The following is a 20805-nucleotide window of genomic DNA, read 5'->3' on the forward strand; positions in this document are numbered from 1 at the left end:
TGTGAAGCTGTTTTTTATTCATCTCTTTCAGGGCACGAGGGTTCTGTGCTCGGGACAGCAGCATGCTCTGGACCACACAGCCCCCTACAGCATTGCCACATACCAGCAGAGTGAGATGGTTCTTGGCTGCCTTGAAACCTTGACCAGTTCCTTTTTCTTTGCGGATGAAGGAGCGGGACGGCATCGTCTTCCAGAACAGGCCTGATTCATCATCATTGAAGACCTGCTCAGGCCTTTGCCCTCTGGACTCAATCAGCCGCTGAAACTCCGCTGGAAGTCTTTGTGTCACCTCATGGTCCACCGATGCGGCTTGGTCCTCTAGCCACAAACTGAGGGCCTTTCCCCTCTCTTCCATGTGGCGACCGCGGGGATGGAACACCGCCTTCAGACTCCAAGACACCACACTCACACGGATACTGGCTTCGCTTTCCTTGATGGAGCGGACAGTGGACTTAATGATGCCGTAATGGCGTGAAACAGGTGCCGCTCTATCCGCACGAGCCAACATGTCCAGCAGCTTCACCTTTTCGCTCAAGGGCAACTCTTTGCGAGATCTTTTGCCACTCCCCTCAGCAGAGCTCTCCACTGTGCGCTTGCTTCACTGTGGAGGAAGGAAAACTTTGGATAATGATGTAGGGTGGAGTACAGTAATTGTACAAGAAAATTCTCCCCCCGCCCCGCCCCCATTGATAAAAGATAGGACAGGACAGTGCAGTAACTGAGAATTTAAATCAGTTTTCAGTTGATACATACTTAAAATAAATTTTTGATACAATATAGTATTTGAGATCAATTATTAATGTATACAGTATTTAAAATCAATTTTAATGGATACTTAAAATCAATTTTAATATATACTGTGCAGTATTTAAACATTAATTCCAATGGATAATTCAGTTTTTAATTGCAATTTAATTGCAATTAACTACAGTTATACGGCACAGTACAGTACTATAATTACTTACCAATATTCAAATTAAATATTTGCTTTGAATAGTTTAATTTCATCATTATTAAAATCAAAATTATTAAAGTGATAATTTGCATCTTACCAGAGCTGCACAATGCTGCAAGAGGCTCCTCCAAGAATCTGCACAGGAATGTCTGAAGAAAGGCTCCCACAGGCTTGCAAAGACTCCGCAGAAATATGTCCCCAAAGACTAGAGCAATGGCTCCTAAAGGTTCTCAATGGCTCCCTACGGACACCAAAGTCTACCCAAGGCTGCCAAAGCTCTTCAGAATGAACGTTTTGACCACCAAATCCACAAAACACGTTGTTCCAGAGTTGTCCCTGGAGGAGACAGTCCATCTCAGCCAGAGGACCACGAGAGGGTCGGACTATGACATAGCACGCCCTTCCAGACATTTGGATACTCTATGTTGAGGGGCCAAGGGAGCGTGAACCACTTGAGACACCTTCTGAGTTCTTGTCTTTTAGTAAATCCTGTTTCAGCACTGCTGCACTGTACCTATCTTTCTACCAAAAGAAAACCGCAGGGCTCTGTAGACGCCAGTTGAAATCAACTTGATGGCACACTTTACTTTTACCTGTACCTATCTTTATGGGTCCCTGGTTCCTCTCAAGCCCCTTCAATGTGGAATAGACTCCCTGGGGAGAAGAGGGCTTTACACCGGGCAGATGCACCCTTTTATTTCCCAGGAGTTGGAGAGTGTGGTGTTTTTGGTTAACCCATTCCTTGATCCAGGCCAGCTTTTGAATGGGGGTATTTACTTGTTACTTGTATTCCAGGCTTGGAGTAGAGGCGGGGCTAACCAACAGCCAGCAGCAAGAGCACTGAAGGCAGACTGCCCTTGCCCCTCTTAATCCATTCCTTGATCCAGGCCAGCTTTTGAATGGGGCTTTAGTTACTTGTATTCCACTCCTGGAGTAGAGGTGAGGCTAAAAAACAGCCAGCAGCAAGAGCACTGAAAAGAGGTGGGGCTAACAAACAGCCAGTAACAAGAGGCGGGGCTAGCAAACAAAGCAGAGGCAGGGCTAACAAACAGCCAGCAGCAAGAGCATGGAAAAGCAGTCTGCATTTGCCTCTCTGTATAGAATATCTGTTTCATTAAACTATTAATATTCCTGATTCCACTCCACTGCCTTGTCCTTGCATATCACCACTCTTTCCCTTGGATTCTACAGAGAGCATCAGTCCCCATTCAAACCCACCACAGCATCTTCCCAGTGGCTGTTGATGGTGTCTACCTTGTGTTTGTTTTTAGGGCAGGGAACCCTTTTCCTGTAATTTTGCTATGTAAAGTGATGCTTCGATAACATTTTTGGTTGACAAACAGTATATAAATAATAGTATTAATAGCAACAGCCAGTGGGGAGTGATAGCAACCTGGCTAGGTGAGAAACACAGTACTCCAGCAGGATTTTGGAGAGGCTGAAATGTTTAAGTGAGCAGAAAAGCTGGAGCCTCTTAGGGTGCAGGGTTTTCTCTCTGGGGAACTGATATAACCTAATGCTGCTTGTACTCTTCTATTTCAACTCCCTCTGCTGCTCAGCATTACAGGATGAGGGCCATAGCTCAATGGTAGAGCATCTACTTTGCATGCAGAAGGTCCCAGGTTCAATCCCTGGCAGCTGCAAGTAGGGTTGGGAAAGACTCCTGCCTGAAACCTTGGAGAGCTGCTGCCAGTCAGAGTAGGCAGTGCTGAGCTAGATGGACCAAAGGTCTGACTCAGTATAAGGCAGCTTCCTATGGTCCTATATTCCTAATGTATATTCATAAATAAACCAGATCTAACAAATATGTCTTAAGCCTCTAGTGATCTATTCTCCAAAGCAAACTGGAATTTGGCATATCACCATATATGAATGAATGTATAGGCTATCTGAGCCACCTAATGGCGCAGCGGGGAAATGCTTGACTAAAAAGCAGAAGGTTGCCGGCTTGAATCCCCTCTGGTACTCTATTGGGCAGCAGCGATATAGGAAGATGCTGAAAGGAATCATCCCATACTGCACGGGAGGAGGCGATGGTAAACCCCTCCTATATTCTACCAAAGACAACCACAGGTCTGTGGGCGCCAGGAGTCGAAAATCGATTTGACGGCACACTTTACCTTTACTTTACCTCTATTATTTTTTAGTCCTAGGATGATATTACTTGGAAATTTCTGAAGAGCGTAGCAGACTTTTAATCAATAATCCATTATTAGAAGCCCCTATATTAATTGCCTCAACATGGACAATTGGTACAATTCCATCAATCTCAGAATGGCTTCCAAGAGGATGATTTGTTTCAAAGATGGAAGGATTGATAATGCTTATGAAGATAGGGAAAATATGATCAACGAAAGATAATTCATAATGTGGAGCCCTTCAATTCAATATTGGCTGACATGCCATAATTGAAACGATTTGGCAATTACTTGTTGTGAATTTCCGTAGCTTGCTAATTTTGAGACGGGGTAGTGCCATAAATATGTCTCACACTAAAGACTTATTTAAATTATCTCTCTCAGCCCTATCTTGGCGATGCCTGGGAGGGAATTTGGAACCTTCTGCAGGCAAGTGTGCAGATGCTCTTCCCAGAACGGTCCCACATCCCCTCAGGGGAATATCGTACAGTGCTCACACATGTCTCCCATTCCTATGCAAATCAGGATATACTCTGCTTAGCAAAGGGGACAATTCATGCTTGCTGCCACAAGACTAGCCCTGACCATGGCGTCTGCAGTGGTTTAAATGCTTTTTTATCACAAATACTACTATAGCATTTTATCACTGTTGTCAGAGGAATTGAAATGAAAATTGGCAGGAAATAATGTCCTCCAAAGAGTGCTCTATGGAGGAGAGAGTGTAGCAATTTGTTCATTGTTGGCCTGACCCTAACCCTAACCCTTTCCTTTGCACAAAAATGACTACAATTTTACCCGAATAAAATTGGGGTAAATTTACCCCAATGTTAATTTTAGTAATAAATTTACCCCACTCTTTCCCCCCCAGATTCGTTCAGCCCCCTCCCTGGCTGATTCTAAGCCCCTCTCAAGACCCACCTGTTTCGCCAGGCGTTTGCCCTTTATTAATGATAATGATAATGATAACGATAACGATAATAATCATTATTATCATTATCTTAATTAATTGTTATTGGTTTTGTTGTTCACCGCCTAGGGTCTTTGGAGGAGGCGGTGTATAAGAACATTTAAATAAATAAATAAACAAACAAATAATAGTTTGAGGGTACGAAGAAAGCAGAGGTGATCACACAGACAGAAAGCTGTCAGTACAACTGTGCTATCACCCATTTCCCACCTCCGGAGGGGTAGAGGTCACCAGAAATCACGATGAGCCCTTGGTACCCTGAGATGGTACCAACGGCAGGAATTTGTGGGCATGGCTCATGAACTATTGCCTTGATGGCTACATGCTACCTCCAGATTCTGAGGCAGGATGACTCTGAATGCCAGTTACAGGGGAGCAAAGGGATCTGCCTTGGCTGCTGCTGGTGGGCTTCCCAGAGCATCCGGTGGGCCACTCTGGAAAACAGTACCCTCGACTAGATTGCCCAGGGTAGGCAACTTTGGTTCTCCAGCTGTTGTTGAACTACAACTCCTGTCATTCCCAGACACATAGTGATGATAGGAGTTGTCTTTCAACAACAGTTGGAATGTCAAGGTTGTCGACCCCTCTTAGATAGACCCCTGGGCCTAATCCAGCATGGCTATTTTTATAGTATATATATATTTTTAAATGTATTTCTATTATGAGTGTATCGCTTAAAAAAAAAAAAGTTCCCAAAGCAGTTTACAGAGAGATAAATAAAAGAGCTGCCTGTCCCCAAAGGAGTCACAATCTTTAAAAAAAGATAGACACCAGCAACAGCCACTAGAGGTCTGTTGTGCTGGGGATGGATAGGGCCAGTTGCTCTCCTCCTGCTAAATAGAGAGAATCACCACTTTTAAAAGGTGCCTCTTTGCTCAGTTAGCAGGGGATGGACACTTATTTATGTATACACCACACATACACCACCACTACCACCACCACCAACAACAACAACAAAAACACCAACACATATTTATATTCCGCTTTTCAACAAAAGTTTCCAAAGCAATTTACAGAGAGAAATAATAAATAAATACATACATATACATACATACATATGGCTGCCTGTCCCCAAAGGGCTCGCAATCAAAAAAGAAACGTAAGACAGACACCAGCAACAGTCACTGGAGGTACTGTGCTGGTGGTGGATAGGGCCAGTTACTCTCCCCCTGTTAAATGAAGAGAATCACCACGTTAAAAAGGTGCCTCTTTGCCCAGTTAGCAAGGGCAGTTAGTGCACACACACACACACAACACACACACACACACACACACACAATGTATGCTATTTACACATCAAATTATATATATGTAAACAGCAAAGTCTTGAAAGGTGATTATTGTTTTCAACAGTGCTCTCTCGGGTGAGAGATACATTAACCTCAGATGGCACCCGTTTCCATTTCCCTCTTTCAAATTGGTTCAAAGTTTTTTAAACAGGGTAGCTAAGCAATCCAGGGCGAAAATGCATTGGCTGTAGCAGAGAAAGCCAGAAGGGTAATTCAGCAATTCTTGGCAGACCTTGTGTGAATATACAGGCCTTTTTGCAAAGCAAAGCCACAACAGATTTACAGATAAAAGCTTCCAGCACAAGAATCAGGCATCCAAAGATAATGCACTAAGTAGGTTAAGACTCAATCTGTGGTGTTCCTTATAAATTCTCCTAATGACATTCAAATTCCTAGTTATTGTTCTGGCCTTGTCAGGTCCTGCTTATTCCCTGATTATATTTCTATCATTCATTCTGACCATGTGATTTGTGTTCCTAGATCCAGGAGGTATCCCAAACTGCTCTGGGCTTTCTCGGGTTCAAATCCCTGCTAGTATGTTCCCCAGACTATTATTATTATTATTATTATTATTATTACATTTTATTTCCTGCTCTTCCTCCAAGGAGCCCAGAGTGGTGTACTACATACTTCAGTTTCTCCTCACAACAACCCTGTGAAGTAGGCTAGGTGGAGAGAGAAGTGACTGGCCCAGAGTCACCCAGCAAGTCTCATGGCTGAATAGGGATTTGAACTCGGGTCTCCCCAGTCCTAGTCCAGCACTCTAACCACTACACCACGCTGGGAAACACTTATATCAGGCAGACTGTTGTTGGTGTCCAGTCACTGTTGCTGGTGTCTATCTTACGTTTCTTTTTAGATTGTGAGCCCTTCGGGGACAGGGATCCATCTTATTTATTTGTTATTTCTCTGTGTAAACCACCCTGAGCCATTTTTGGAAGGGCAGTCTAGACATCGAATGGGTCAAGTAAATAAATAAATAAATAAAGCAATATATTAAAATATAGCTTAAGTAATCATTGCTATATTATAATTAATATTAACAGTGCCAACCCAATGCTTATCTCCTCCTGTTAGTAAGGAGGTGTTAAAACTTACCACATTTATCAGCTGAGCTAAGACAACCTGCAGTTCAATAACTACCAACTGTGAAGAATTGAAGGCAGGGCGGATTAGGTTGTTATAGCGTGAACCGTTCAGGAGATGGTTCATTAGCCGTTCCTCCGCATCTGCCGTGTCACTTCCTGTAACGAAGGAAACGAAACAGAGTCACAGAATGGAGACCAGCTTCTGTTAATGTTAGTAACATAGGAAGCTGCCATATACCAAGTCATAGGGATGTGCACGGACCTGTTTGGAGGCCCTTTAATGGGCCTCTGAACAGGTTCAAACACTGGGTGGTTCGAAGGTTCGGTGGTGGGGAGATAACTTTAAGAGCAGAGGAAGGTGCCAGGTTCCCCATGCTGTCACTCACTGAAAAACCGGTCGTAAGGAGAGGATAAAGTTGACAGATTTTTATTTTTTAAAAAAACATTTATATCTCGCTCTTCCTCCAAGGAGCCTGTGAGGTAGGTTAGGCTGAGAGATACATGAGTGGCCCAGAGTCACCCACTGAGTTTAATGGTTGAATGGGGATTTGAACTCGGGTCTTCCCGGTCCTAGTCCAACACTCTAACCACTACGCTGTGCTGACAAACGTAGGGAGGCAAAAAATAAGATAGGCTTGGGGACCTCTTGACTGTTCATAGAGATGTTTGTAACTAGACACCAGTATCCTGTGTATTTTGAAGGCTTCCAAAGATTTCAACTTAGCACCTGCAGATGCGGTTGGACTACAACTTCCATCATCCCTTTAGCCATTGTGGCTGGTGATGATGGGAGCTGTAGTCCAACAACATAGAAGGACCCAAGGCTGGAGAACCCTGCTCTGAGAAATGCATTCAGCATGTTTTCATGTGTATTGTGTAAGACCTTTGTATTGGTGCATAAATCTCCAACAAATTACATGTTTCATGTTATACAGCATGACACTGGCCGCGTTCGCACTTAACGTGAAATCGGAGGTAGTCAAACCCATGGTTAATTTTTCTAACCATGAATCGCATTGCAGATGATTGCCCAATGGCCGTCTGGCAACCTCCGGTTTCAGGTTAGGGGAGCCCTTAATTCTTCCTGGTCCACTGAGTCCCAGTAGCACTTGCATCACCAGACTGTGGTGGTCTTGTGGTAGCAAGTATGAAAGTATGAATTATCCCCTTTGATAAGCAGGTTCCATCCTGGTTTACATTTGAATGGGAGACTGTCAGATATTTCCCTTAGGGGATGGGGCCTCTCTGGGGAGCGCATCCGCATGCTTGCATGCAGAAGGTTCCAAGTTTCCTTCCTGGCATCTCCAGATATCACTGGGAGAGAATCCTGCTGTAACCTTTGAGAAGCTGCTGCTAGTCTGGGTAGCCAATACTGAGCTAGATGGACCTAGGGTCTGACTCGGTAGAATGCAGCTTCCTATGTTAAGCAAGATCTGCTTCGATTTGCATTTGGATTGGAAACTACATGTGAGTGCTGTAAGATATTCCCCTTAGGGGATAAGGCTCTAATTCAGTGGAAGAGCATCTGTTTGTAGGCAGAAGGTCTCAGGTTCATTCTGTAGCAGCATATCCTTCTATGGGAGGAGAGCTGGTCTTGTGGTAGCAAGCATGACTTGTCCCCTTAGCTAAGCAGGGTCCACCCTGGTTGCAAATGAATGGGAGACCTGAAGTGTGAGCACTGTAAGATATTCCCCTCAGGGGATAGAGCCACTCTGGGAAGAGCATCAGAAGGTTCAAAGTTCCATCCCTGGCAGCATCTCCAAGACAGGGCTGAGAGAGACGCCTGCCTGCAACCTTGGAGAAGCTGCTGCCAGTCCAGGTAGACAATACTGAGTTAGATGGACCAAGGGTCTGACTCAGCAGGAGGCAGCTTCCTACGTCTGTACATCTTTAACCCAAAAGACAGAGCTGCTAGAGCTGCTAGAGCAGTTCAGGCCACGTAATTGAAGCATAAATGCAGCAGATGGAGCAGCGCCTTCAGCATGTGTAACGGAGGGCGCGGGAGCTGGGCAGCCAGCCTAGAGGCTTGTCCCTATTTCATCCATGAAATGGTGGAGGGTATGGCCGTATTTTATTGTTGACAAGCCGCTGCAGTTTGGACGCCCAGATTCGCCAAAGCCTCTTTCCCAATTATTGCATGTGAATCCATTAGTCCAAGCCTCGGACTAGAGTGTGGTCCAAAGGTGCACGATGCAGCTGCCTTGCAGAAGCTAAGCAGATCTGGGTCTGGCCAGTGCCTAGATGGGAGATGGCCAGGAACCCTGTGGGATTGCTTTGCTTTCCAGCATGGAAGAAAGGCTGGATGGTAACGTCATCTGTAAATAAAGATGCACCAAGTCCGAACTGTTTCAATTGTTTAAGTGTTGTTGTATGGCGTTTTATAATCTCTGTTTTAACGATTAATTGATGATGATGATGATGATGATAATGATGATGATGATGATGATGATGATTTTGTTTGCACAGTCAAACAGCTGTTATTGACTGGTTTCTTTTATCCAGACATCGAGTCCTTCCCAAGGACCTGGGATGCCAGAATTTTGTTATAGGTATCACTGCAAAATAGAGGCTGTTCTCAGTAAAGTTTTGCAGCTATTATTATTATTATTATTATTTTACACAGTCAGACAGGTGTTATTGACTGGCTTGTTTTATCCAGACATCGAGTCCTTCCCAAGGACCTGGAATGGCTGAATTTTATTATCAATATTGTTGCTGATTATTATTATTATTTTATTTTATTTTATTTTATTTCATTTCTATACCGCCCTTCCAAAAATGGCTCAGGGCGGTTTACACAGAGAAATAACAAATAAATAAGATGGCTCCCTGTCCCCAAAGGGCTCACAATCTAAAAAGAAACATGAGATAGCCACCAGCAACAGTCACTGGAGGGGTGCTGTGCTGGGGGTGGAGAGGGCCAGTTACTCTCCCCCTGCTAAATAAAGAGAATCGCCGCGTTAAAAAGGTGCCTCTTTGCTCAGTTAGCAGGGCATTTTGATGGTTTTGTTTTAATTGTAAACTGCCTGGAGCCATTTCGGAAGGGCGGAATAAAAACGGAATAGATACATAAAATAAATAATAAAAACTGGGTGAAAAAATAAGGGGTGGGGAAGGCCGAATTCAAGCTACAACCTTCCAGTCCACAAGGAAGGAATGACTCCCCCCCCCCCCACCTTCATACAAGTAATTGAGAGGACTGGATTAACCTGAATCCAAGAATAGCCCCCCCCCCAGTTTTTTGACATTACAAATCAGGAGGTCATCTTAAATTCAGTGTCTTATTCCTTTCGAGTAAATGCAGGTACAACCTGTGTTTAACCTCTACTTTTTAAGGGGCTCCTCTTAAATTCAGAGCCATCTTCTATTGGGGTAAATACGGTACTAAATTTGAGCATGTCCAACCATCTGTTTCGTGTTGCCATGCCAGGGGCGTGACGAGGCAGCGCCCTCCTCATAGCGGCACGCACACCCCCTGCCCTGGTGACGGCGTGCTCGTGCCAGCTTTCTCATCCACTCCTTTTAGTGCTGCCGCTCCTGAGGTGCCAGTTCTGAAGAGGCGTGGAGGGAGCAGAAAGGGAAGCAGAGTAGGGTGATGGTGACAGCGTTGGGAGCACAAGGACCGAAATAGGGCTCCGCCATCACCGCGGCCACTCAACGCAGCCTGCAACAGACTGAAGGTGGGCCAGACACCAATAATGAGCAGGGGAGAGTAGTACATATGAACATAGGAAGCTGCCATATACTGAGTCAGCCCCTTGGTCCATCGAGCTCAGAATTGTCTACCCAGCCTGGCAGCAGCTTCTCCAAGGTTGCAGGCAGGAGCCTCTCTCAGCCCAATCTTGGAGATGCTGCCAGGGAGGGAACTTGGAACCTCAGATGTTCTTCCCAGAGAGGCTCCATCCCCTGAGGGGAATCTCTTCCAGTGCTCACACATCAAGTCTCCCATTCATCTGCAACCAGGGCAGACCCTGCTTAGCTAAGGGGACAAGTCATGCTTGCTACCACAAGACCAGCTCTCCTCTCCTAAAAGAAACGGTGCAGGCTCCCACACACTGGCTTTCATGTGCACCAAATGCTGAGGGGAGGAGGAGAAAGTAATCCATGCGCCGTTGGGGATGGAGGAGAAAACTGGCGTAGTGGAGCACAGCACCAGGAGTGGCCGGCTAGCTGGCCGGCCAGCAGTGGAGAGGAGGCAAGATGAGCAAGGTGGCCCTGAAGGCAGGGCGGGCACATGTTCTTTGAACACATCTGCTCAGTTAGAGCTCCACCCCTGGTACATGCAGCTCCCAGATCAGCTCCAAGAAACACATGCCTAGCTTTTTTTTTTTTTTGCACACAAATGAGCAGAGGTGTGTCACAGCCACTGCTACCACATATCCCTTGCCTTGACAAAGGAGGCCCTTAGCTTGCCTTCACACACTGAAGGCCCTTGTTTTCCCACGCGGGCCTTGAATGGGCATGTGTATGCCTGCATGCGCAAATGTTGTTAATGCTGCTTAGGCAGCACCGCAGAAAATAATTCAAAATCAAGTGTGCATCCTAGGCAATGGTTTTACCTTCCCACTAGGATGTACAGACGTCAATTTAAATTTTTGGTGAGAAGATTATGGCCGTTATGGACTGGTCTTGTGAGAATGAGCATGGACCCTCCCCTTTGCTAAGCAGGGTCCACCCTGGTTTGTGTTTGGATCGGTGACTACATGTGAGTGCTGTCTGTGGTAAGATATGCCCTTGGGGGATAGGATAGCTTAGTAGTAGAGCATCTGCTGGATCAGTCTCTGATGGCATCTCCAGGAGGGCTGGGAAAGACTCGTGCCTGCAACCTTGGAGAAGCCACTGCCAGTCAGTGTAGACAATACTGAGCTAGATGGACCAAGGGTCTGACTCGGTATAAAGCAGCTTCCCATGTTCCTATGTACTATCAAGCCAGTGGCAAATGCTATTTTCTCCTCATTTTGAAGCAAATATGGATATACCACTAGATGTCAGCAGCACGTTGGCTTGATTTTTTAATATATATTTTTAAAGTTCAGAGCATCAAAATATATTTTGTACCCAATTCAGTGTTAAGGTCAATTCCTGTTCTGTTAAATTAAGTTCCGAACACAACACACAATGCAAGCAAAATAACCAGGTTTACAAGCCGTTACCATTTTCACTCCGTTCACAAATCATTGCAAAACTTCTGCAGTGTACTTGGTGTACTTGGTTCATTTGTGCCAAAGCAAATCAACATTTTTTTCATTTGGCCAATAACATTTGAAAGCATTACAGCCCCTGAATCCAAGCGGTTAAAAATTATAAAGTAGAAAAGAATAATACTTTTTTTAAAAAATCACTAGTTGGTATGTAACTTCTGACATCTTTCTCCTGCACCTGGTTTATTTTTGCAGCGATTTTAGTTTGCAGCATTTCTGAGTAACTAATTATTCAGGAATAAAGAAGATCCTGTTGTAAAGATTCTTTATTATTTAATAATTCAAAAGAGGTAACAAAACTGAGATAGCCACTCTCCAACCACAGAAGCTGGAGAGCAATTAGGAACAGGATTATCAAATATTTGATTGATTTTCTTCATAGTGAACTTGGCAAAGTTATCTGTCAGATCTGCAACACTGCAAACTAAACACAATCTCATTGTTCTCTGTCTCCTAATAATTCATTTTTTTTAAAGGCTGGTTGATCTTGTACTCTAAATAATTTGATCAGGTCTACAATTCTTATTACAATTCCTTAGCAAAACTACCTTCCTCGGTCGGAGACTGTGTATAATTCTAATACAGTTCCAAATGTAACACTGATATCAGCAAATTAGAAGGAAAATAAAATTTAGGGTTTTCAAGCTTCCTAAATTATTTAATGCTATTGTGATGACTTTTCAGAACATTCTATAGAACATGATTTATTCATGCTGCCAAAATAAGTTTCAGCTCCACTGCACTCTAGCAATATAAAATCAATGTAGCGTCCTAGGCAAGCAATTTCTTATGGATCTTCATTTTAAAATGGGTATTGAAGGAGTCCCAAAATGTAATAGATGAAGGAAATATTTGTTTAGGTCAAAAGTTAATTTCCTAGATTTTAAAAAAATGTTTTCATCTAGGCCTTGTTTGTTTAATCCTAACACATGACATTTTAACAAAAAATATGATGTTCAAGTGTCAGTGAACATATTGATTAAACTAAGTACATCTTTGATCATGAAATCCTAACAACGAAGAGAAGTCTTTTGGAAAGGGTTCCTGGATCCTCAGCCTAGTGAAGCATTTGGATGTAAAGTAATTGCTCAAGGCAACTGTACAAACAACATTGCTAAACTAATAACTTCATTCCACACTCTGTATTACCAAACTGGGAAGATAGAGCCCATGCTTTGGGTAATTGCTCACACTGCCTGTTTCAGCCACATCTTAACGACCACTGAAATCCTGTTTACTTAAATGAAAGAGGACCAACATCTGCAGAGAGTCTTTGCAATATTGTTCCTGTTATTGCATTTGCTATTATTGTCATTGAATTATTGTAGTTTCTATTATTGAAGTGATGGAGACCTACGAGATGGTTTTCAATATTCACATCCTCGCTAAGATCCACTCCTATTCATAATATGCATTTCTTTTCTTTTTCCAAAGAGGATGTTCCCTTCTGCTTTGGCACTGATCAGGTTAAGTTATCAGCAAACATACTGGATCTGGATACTACCGCAGACAACACACCAGTAACAGCAATGGTTTCCCCCACCACCACCACCCCAACTTTCATGCCATTCCTTTCAAAAGGACGAAGTTAGGAAGGCTTTTTGACTGGCTCTCCTGTGAGATCTCTCAGTGCGGCTAGCCAGCGACCCTCCTTCTGCAAACTGTATGGGGAAGAAAGAAAAGAGAACTCACCATGAATACAGAAGCAAACCACAGCAAAGCAAAAGAGCCAGCTGGTATCCTTCATGGCAGTTCGAAAAGGAGGTGAAGTTGAAGGGCTGCTCTTTGGTGGGGGGAGAATCCTGGATGGGCTGAGCTGTCAAGGTAGCCCAGGCATTGGAATCCAAAGCAAGGCAGAGCTGGGGAGGCATGCAGATCTGCAAGCCGAGAGGCTATAGGACCCAGCAGGTCTGCTGGACTAAGGGGGAACTCTCCTGGGAAAGGTGATCCCTCCCACTCTGCAGCTGTTTAAAGGGGAGAAACATGGAAAGGAGATCATGATAGCCTCATGTGTGAGATCCAAGAAGGGGATCCTGCCACTGGGCCAGTGAACACATCTGCAGCAGGCAAGCACGTTAGGCAGGACACTTCACTCGGCTGCAACATCGAAAGAGCTGGCTTATGAGATGGCTGGCAGGATGGGAGCTGGAGCCGGAGGCAGGCTGGGCTGCTGGATGGGAAAAGACTGGAAGAGGATGCTCTGTGCCAAAGTGGGCTGTGTCCAGGCCGTGCTTCATCTCCTGGAACTGTAGCGCTGGGAGGAACCCAAAGGTCATCCAGCCCAACCCGGACGCCGAGCAGATGCTTTGCACGCCAGAATTCGTACTCGTGAATCAGAAAGACATTAGGGGAAATCAGGGGGGTAGCTAGGGGAGAGGGGGAGTGCTGGAGTGCTGGAGAGTGTTGGAGTGAGGGAGATAATTTTTTAATTTTTAATTTTATTGTTAAATTTATACACCGCCTTTCATTGAAAACAATCCCAAGGCAGTTCTGATAATGATAATGAAGACAATAGGGAGGGTAGAGCAGGGGGGCCCTCAGGAGCCACGGGGCCCGGGTTCTTTGAACCCATCCGCTCGATTATAGCTACACCCTTGGGGGAGATGTTCTAACTAAGGGCTGCTTGGCAGTGAGGCAATCTGCTGTGCTCTCTGGCAGGATCTCTTTGGCGGGAGGCTTTCAAAACACGAATATGAGTATGACAAATATTTATATACCGCTTTTCAACAAGAGTCCCCAAAACAATTTACATAGATAGATAGATAGGAACATAGGAAGCTGCCATATACTGAGTCAGACCATTGGTCTATCTAGCTCAGTATTGTCTTCACAGACTGGCAGCAGCTTCTCCAAGGTTGCAGGCAGGAATCTCTCTCAGCCCTATCTTGGAGATGCTGCCAGGGAGGGAACTTGGAACCTTCTGCTCTTCCCATAGCAGCTCCATCCCCAGTGCTCACACATCAAGTCTCCCATTCAGATGCAACCAGGGCAGACTTAGCTAAGGGGGCAAGTCATGCTGGCGACCACAAGACCAGATAGATAGAATGGTGACAGCATGGGCTTGAGGCAGCTTCCTGTGCTCCAATGCAAAAACTGCAACGCTTCTTACAAACCTAGAAGTGCGAAACACAAACGGAATCGACTCCTTGTGGATGCAACTGATCTTTGTTTACTCGCAGAGTTTCCAGCAATGAAGCCGGGCCTGCTGACTGTGGAGGCGTCGGGCTCCCAGGAGTACTTGCAGACGGCTGCTGAGAGAGGGGGGAATAAGATCCCGTTGCGGAGACACAGGGCTGAGCTGGCTGCCTTCAACGAAGAAACTTGGAATCATAAGTCGGATGCTCGGGGGGTGCGCCAAAGCCAAACAGCACACTGAGCAACTTAAGGGAAGACAAGACAAAGAGAAGGGCAAGCAGAAGATGTGCCCTGCCAAAAGGGAAGGCTCAAGGGCAGAGAGCAATGCAGACAAGGGGAGAGGAGAGTCGAGTCTGAAAGTTGGAAGGCAACCCTGGAGGTCATCTAGTCCACCCCCCTGTTCAACGCAGGAGTCTGCCCCAGCATCCCTGACAGATGGCCGCACCCCCCTCTGTTTGGAAAGCTGGCTGAAAACCTTGTTGGAAGCAAGAGGGCAAGCTTCAAGCAGCAACCATAGGAACATAGGAAGCTGCCATATACTGAGTCAGACCATTGGTCTATCTAGCTCAGTATTGTCTTCACAGACTGGCAGCGGCTTCTCCAAGGTTGCAGGCAGGAATCTCTCTCAGCCCTATCTTGGCGAAACCAGGGAGGGAATTGGTAACCTAGATGTTCTTCCCAGAGTGGCTCCATCCCTTAAGAGGAGTATCTTACAGTGCTCGCACATCAAATCTCCCATTCAAATGCAACCAGGGTGGACCCTGCTTAGCTAAGGGGACAAGTCATGCTTGCTACCACAAGACCAGCTCTCCTCACCTAAAGGAGAGGAGCTGCTTAGGGAGCTGCTTTCTACCGAGTCAGACCACTGGTCCAGCTAGCTCAGTATTGTCTACACAGACTGGCAGCAGCTCTTCCAAGCTTGCAGGCAGGAGTCTCTCACAGCCCTATCTGGAGATGCCAGGGAGGGAACTTGGAACCTTCTGCATGCAGATGTTCCTCCCAGAGGGCCCCTTCCCCTAAGGGGAACATCTTATAGTGCTCACATGTCTCCCATTCAAATGCAAACCATGGCTGACCCTGCTTAGCACAGTTCATGCCTGCTACCAGAAGACCAGCTCTTCTCCCAAAGCTTCATAAGGGCAGAAGCAGATAACATAGCTGCTAGACAGTGGCAAAATGCTTCCATCCAGACAAACCGCTTTCAAAACGTAAATAGCAAAGCGCCCAGCAGGGGGAGCAGTCTCACAAAAACGAACAATACAAAAAACCCCGGCAACTTTTTAACGCCGGATATACAACGGCATAGCACTATATCGCAGCAATTAAATTCGAAACAAGGCATTGGAAATATGAACGGCACCCTGCTGTCAGCGTAGGGACTGTGGTGTCACAACACAGGAAATGTGGAAGCACATTTCCAAGATCTGCCATGACCCCATTGCAGGGTCTAATCTGGAAAGCACCCTGTAGAGAAAGTACTCAGAGTGACAGGTTTCTCAGACTGGAGAGTCAACCTTCAGGCCGAACTTATCAAAGACCTGGACGGCCCATTGGCTAACAAGATCACCTGATCGGACTGTCATGACCACAGATCTGGGGTCCTTTACTTGGGGGTGGTGGCAGACAGTTGAGGGGATCGGACAGGATGGGAGGACCCTATGACCCAGACACCAGGTCAGGTGGCTCTGTGCCATCAGCACCCTCCACAGCAGGAGACACAGGGGTATCCACCATGAAACAGCTCCACCTCCAAAACAGCCCCGCCTCCATCCTCTAACTTGGATGTCAGAAAGCTGAGCTGTGGGCAGCAGCCACTAGGAGGCGCACGTCCAAAGTCCAGGACTGGGAGATCCAGAAACTCACCAAGGCTCAAGCAGGATAGATGGTTTGGAACCAGAGGTTCAAGACAAGAGCCAGAGGTCAGGAACACCCTGAGGGTCAAAGCGACACAGTCACCAGTAGCCAGAGGGTCTGTCAGGAGCCAGGAACAAGCCAAGTGAGTAATCTGAAGTCCAAAGCAAGCCAAGGGTCCAACCAATCCAGCTAGAGTGCTAAGACAAGTGCACCAGACCAGGGAAACCTCAATAGTGAGGCAAGTCAGACAGGAAGCCTCTACCTATTGCAGGGAAAGGCCAATGCGTGGTCCATTAAGGCGGGACTTGTCCAGGGATCTATTGCAATATATCTGCTAGGAAGCAGCTCTTGAGAAGACAAGGCTCAGACCAGGGTGCTTTCCAGATTAGACCTTGCAACGGGGTCACGTTGGATCTCGGAAGTGTGCCTCCACACTTCCTGTGTTGTGACACCTCAGTCCCTATGCGGACAGCAGAGTGCCGTTCGCATTGCCAATGCCTTGTCTCAAATTTAATCACTGCGATATAGAGCTAGGACATCATATATGCAGCATAAGGAAGGTGCTATTTTGTGGGGGTTGTTAGTTGCTGCAAGACAGCTCCCCCTGCTATTTACGTTTTCAGTGCAACTTGCCTGAACAGAGGCATTTTGCTGCTGTTGAGCAGCTAGTCTGGAAAGCACCCTGGGTGCTTTCCAGATTACACCTTGCAATGGGGTCACGGTGTATCTCTGAAGTGTGCTTCCACACTTCCTGTATTGCAACACCACAGTCCCTACATGGACAACAGGGTGCTGTTCACATTTCCGATGCCTTGTTTCAGATTTAAAGACTCTTGCTAACTTGCTTTATTTAGCAGGGGGAGAGTAACTGGCCCTATCCCCCCTCAGCACGGTACCTCCATTGGCTGTTGCTGGTGTCTCTCTTATCTTTCTTTTAGATTGTGAGCCCTTTGGGGACAGGGATCCATCTCATTTATTTATTATTTCTCTGTGTAAACTGCCCTGGGCCATTTTGGAAGGAAATGGAAGGAAAGAAATTGAATAATAAACAAACAAACAAACAAACAAACAAACAAACAAATTTAATTACTGAGATTTATTGATAAAATGTTGTATGCCTGGCGTAAAAAAATGCTGGGGGGGGGGGTTAGCTAGTTTCTGCGAGACTGCCCCCCCTGCTGGGCACTTTGCTATTTACGTTTTGAATGTGATTTGCCTGAATGGAAGCATTTTGGCGCTGTTGGGCGGCTAATCTGGAAAGTGCCTAGTGGAGCTTTGTTTCCTAGAGCTTTGTGAACAGGAGTTGCTAACAGGCACTGAAGGAGTTTGCCATGGAGTTTAGCGGGAAAGTGTACAGAGAGGCACTCAAGTGGTCCCTTTTATCACAAAGGAGACACCCAGCCCGAGGAGAAGGTCAGCACTACCCCACTTTTTTTTAATTTTCTTGGAAGACAGATGGGCCTATGGTCTAACTCAGTATATGGCAGCTTCCTGTGTTCCTAAATGTTTTATAGAGAGGAGAGCTGGTCTTGTAGTAGCAAGCACGACTTGTCCCCTTAGCTAAGCAGGGTCCACCCTGGTTGTGTATAAATGGGAGACTTGATGTGTGAGCACTGTAAGATATTCCCCGCAGGGGATGGAGCCGCTCTGGGGAGAGCACCTAGGTTCCAAGTCCCCTGCCTTGCACCATCTCCAAGATAGGGCTGAGAGAGAGTCCTGCCTGCAACCTTGGAGAAGCCGCTGCCAGTCTGGGTAGACAATCCTGAGCTAGATGGACCTATGGTCTGACTCAGTATATGGCAGCTTCCTATGTTCCTGTGTTCCTAACAAGTTTAAATTAGGGTAAAAAGATAGACAGAAAGAGCTGAGTCTCTAGCTGGTGTTGAGTAAAACCTGAAGCATCATAGATTCCTAGCATAGATGCAATCTTTGGGAATCTGGTCCAGGATTCGCAAGCAGTGCTACAGATCCAACACATATCTGTGGGCAATTGCCTAGAAGGCCCAACAGGATTACATTGAATTTGAAAATGGGGCCTTTCTCGAAAATGTCAGGACTTGCTATAAGGAAGTCGAAGGTGAGGACCAGGAGAGTTAAATCCCTTAGGGAGGTTGGGCATGATTTAAAACCCTTGTAAGATAATGGCTGAGATAAATGAAGTACTTCATATTTGGAAGATGCCAGCATGGCTAAGCATCAGCATCTAGGGGGATTTAAGAGGTAAGCTTCCTTTAAGAATTTGGGAGTTTTGCTCAAGTGAGGAAAACAATAGAAGTACAAACTTTGGCAAAACATATTTGTTCCATCGGTCTGTTCTGGGTACACTACCCTGACTCCATATCTTAAAGTACACAAGAGTACTGAAGCCTCGTCTGCTGTAAAAACGTTTTATGCCTGTGGTTCTTTTTCGCTCGTCTCAGCAATTCCTCCTTTGGGGAAGGGCTGCTCTGTAACCAAATCTACTTCGGGCTTTTTTTCACCCCAAGAACAGAAGTTTTCTTTTGCGATTCCTTTTCTGTCCCAGGGGCTGCTTGGAGTCTCTGGCTGGCCTTGTAAGTGGAATGAAATTGCCAAAGTTGCTACTTCCATTCAGCATTATAGATCATTTTTCAGGGCTGGGGGGAAAAAAATTCTGAATCCTCAGCACAGCACACAGAAGCACAATGCTTTGGGAAGTTGCTATTTGGAGGGGGCGGGAGAGAATCACCAGCCCTGCCCAGAAATGAAAATGCACCCTGCTGTATCCCTAGGTGCTTGCATCAGAATTTTTACCTTCCTGAGCCCTATACACACCTTCCAAACTGTGGGTATTGCAAGGAATGGAAATAAAAAATGTGGGTATTGCACAAAATTGCAATAACTCTGGATATTTCACAAAGAATGAAAATAAAAGATGCTGAGTAGATGAACAAGGAATTGTTCTGACACAAAAAGGACATGTCCTATATGGGAGGAAAGCTAGTCTTGGGGTAGTGAGCATGAATTGTCCCCTTTGCTAAGCAGGGTCCACCTTGGTTTGCATTTAAAAGGGAGACTACATGTGTGAGCACTGTAAGAAATTCCCCTTCGTGGATGGGGCCACTCTGGGAAGAGCATCTGCATGCAGAAGGTTCCAAGTTCCCTCCCTGGCAGCATCTCCAAGATAGGGCTGAGAGAGGTTCCTGCCTGCAACACTAAGGTAACTTCTATTGCCTTTCTAGGAACATTGGAACTTGAAGCTGCCTTCTACAGAGTCAGACTCTTGGTCCATCTAGCTCGGTATTCTCTACACAGACTGGCAGTGGCTTCTCCAAGGTTTCAGGCAGGAGTCTCTCTCAGCCCTATCTTGGAGATGCTGCCAGGGAGGGAACTTGGAACCTTCTGCCTGCAAGCAGGCAGATGCTCTTCCCAGAATGGCCCCATCCCCTGAAGGGAATATCTTACGGTGTTCACACATGTCTCTCATTCAAATGCAAACCAGGGCAGACTCTGCTTAGCAAAGGGGACAATTCATGGTTGCTGTCACAAAACCACCAGCCTCCTAATAACGCAGCGGGGGTAATGACTTGATTAGCAAGCCAGAGGCTGCTGGTTTGAATCCCCACTAGTAGGTTTCCCAGACTATGGGAAATACCTATATTGGGCAGCAGCGATATAGGAAGATGCTGAAAGGCATCATCTCATACTGAACGGGTGGAGGCTGATGCTGATGTAAACCCCTCCGGACCCTGAGTTTATGAGGCCCCCACACTGCAGTATAGCAACAGAATCTTTTCTGATGGCACTGGAACAATGTTGATTCTCCATAGGGTTAGTAGCAAATTCTTCTCACCCTGAGCACTGCCAAAGCTGGAGACAGCATTACGCACACATGCACACAGGCGAAGGTGAGTTGCCTTACAAGCTTGCTGGCACCCTCATTCAGAATAGTCCAGAGCTATTAGGAACATAGGAAGCTACTTTATGCCCAGTCCGGCCATTGGTTTGATCGCATTCTGATCAGTAAATTTTGTTTCATAATTATGTTATTACAGGAGGACCTCCGTATTCGTGCGGGTTGCATTCCATGCTACAACTGTGGATAAGGAAATTGTGGATATCAAGTCATTGGGGCAATGGGGAATTGGGGGTTAGGTTCCCGGTCACTGGAATACCTCGCTAAAACATAGAATTTCCTGTGGGGGGGGGGGGATCGGGGG

General features: G+C 45.8%; 1 protein-coding gene across 2 annotated transcripts in view; it reads right to left on the bottom strand.

Annotated features, from left to right (window-relative positions):
- CHRNB4 (cholinergic receptor nicotinic beta 4 subunit) overlaps window positions 1–13507 on the bottom strand; it is a 28150-nt gene extending 14643 nt beyond the window's left edge. Inside the window, exons 1-2 of one of the 2 annotated variants that reach the window (XM_053272538.1) lie at window positions 13331–13507; window positions 6448–6593 (exon numbers count right to left, since the gene is read on the bottom strand). In XM_053272538.1, coding sequence (XP_053128513.1) covers window positions 6448–6593; window positions 13331–13385 — 201 coding nt within the window. In that variant the 5' untranslated portion in view covers window positions 13386–13507. Of the gene's footprint in view, window positions 1–103; window positions 614–6447; window positions 6594–13330 lie in introns of those variants that run through there. The other variant, XM_053272537.1, reaches the window with a different exon arrangement.
- Window positions 13508–20805: the final 7298 nt, after the last annotated feature.

The sequence above is a fragment of the Hemicordylus capensis genome, chromosome 10 (assembly GCF_027244095.1).
Source record: "Hemicordylus capensis ecotype Gifberg chromosome 10, rHemCap1.1.pri, whole genome shotgun sequence".
NCBI classification, from domain to species: Eukaryota; Metazoa; Chordata; class Lepidosauria; order Squamata; family Cordylidae; genus Hemicordylus; species Hemicordylus capensis.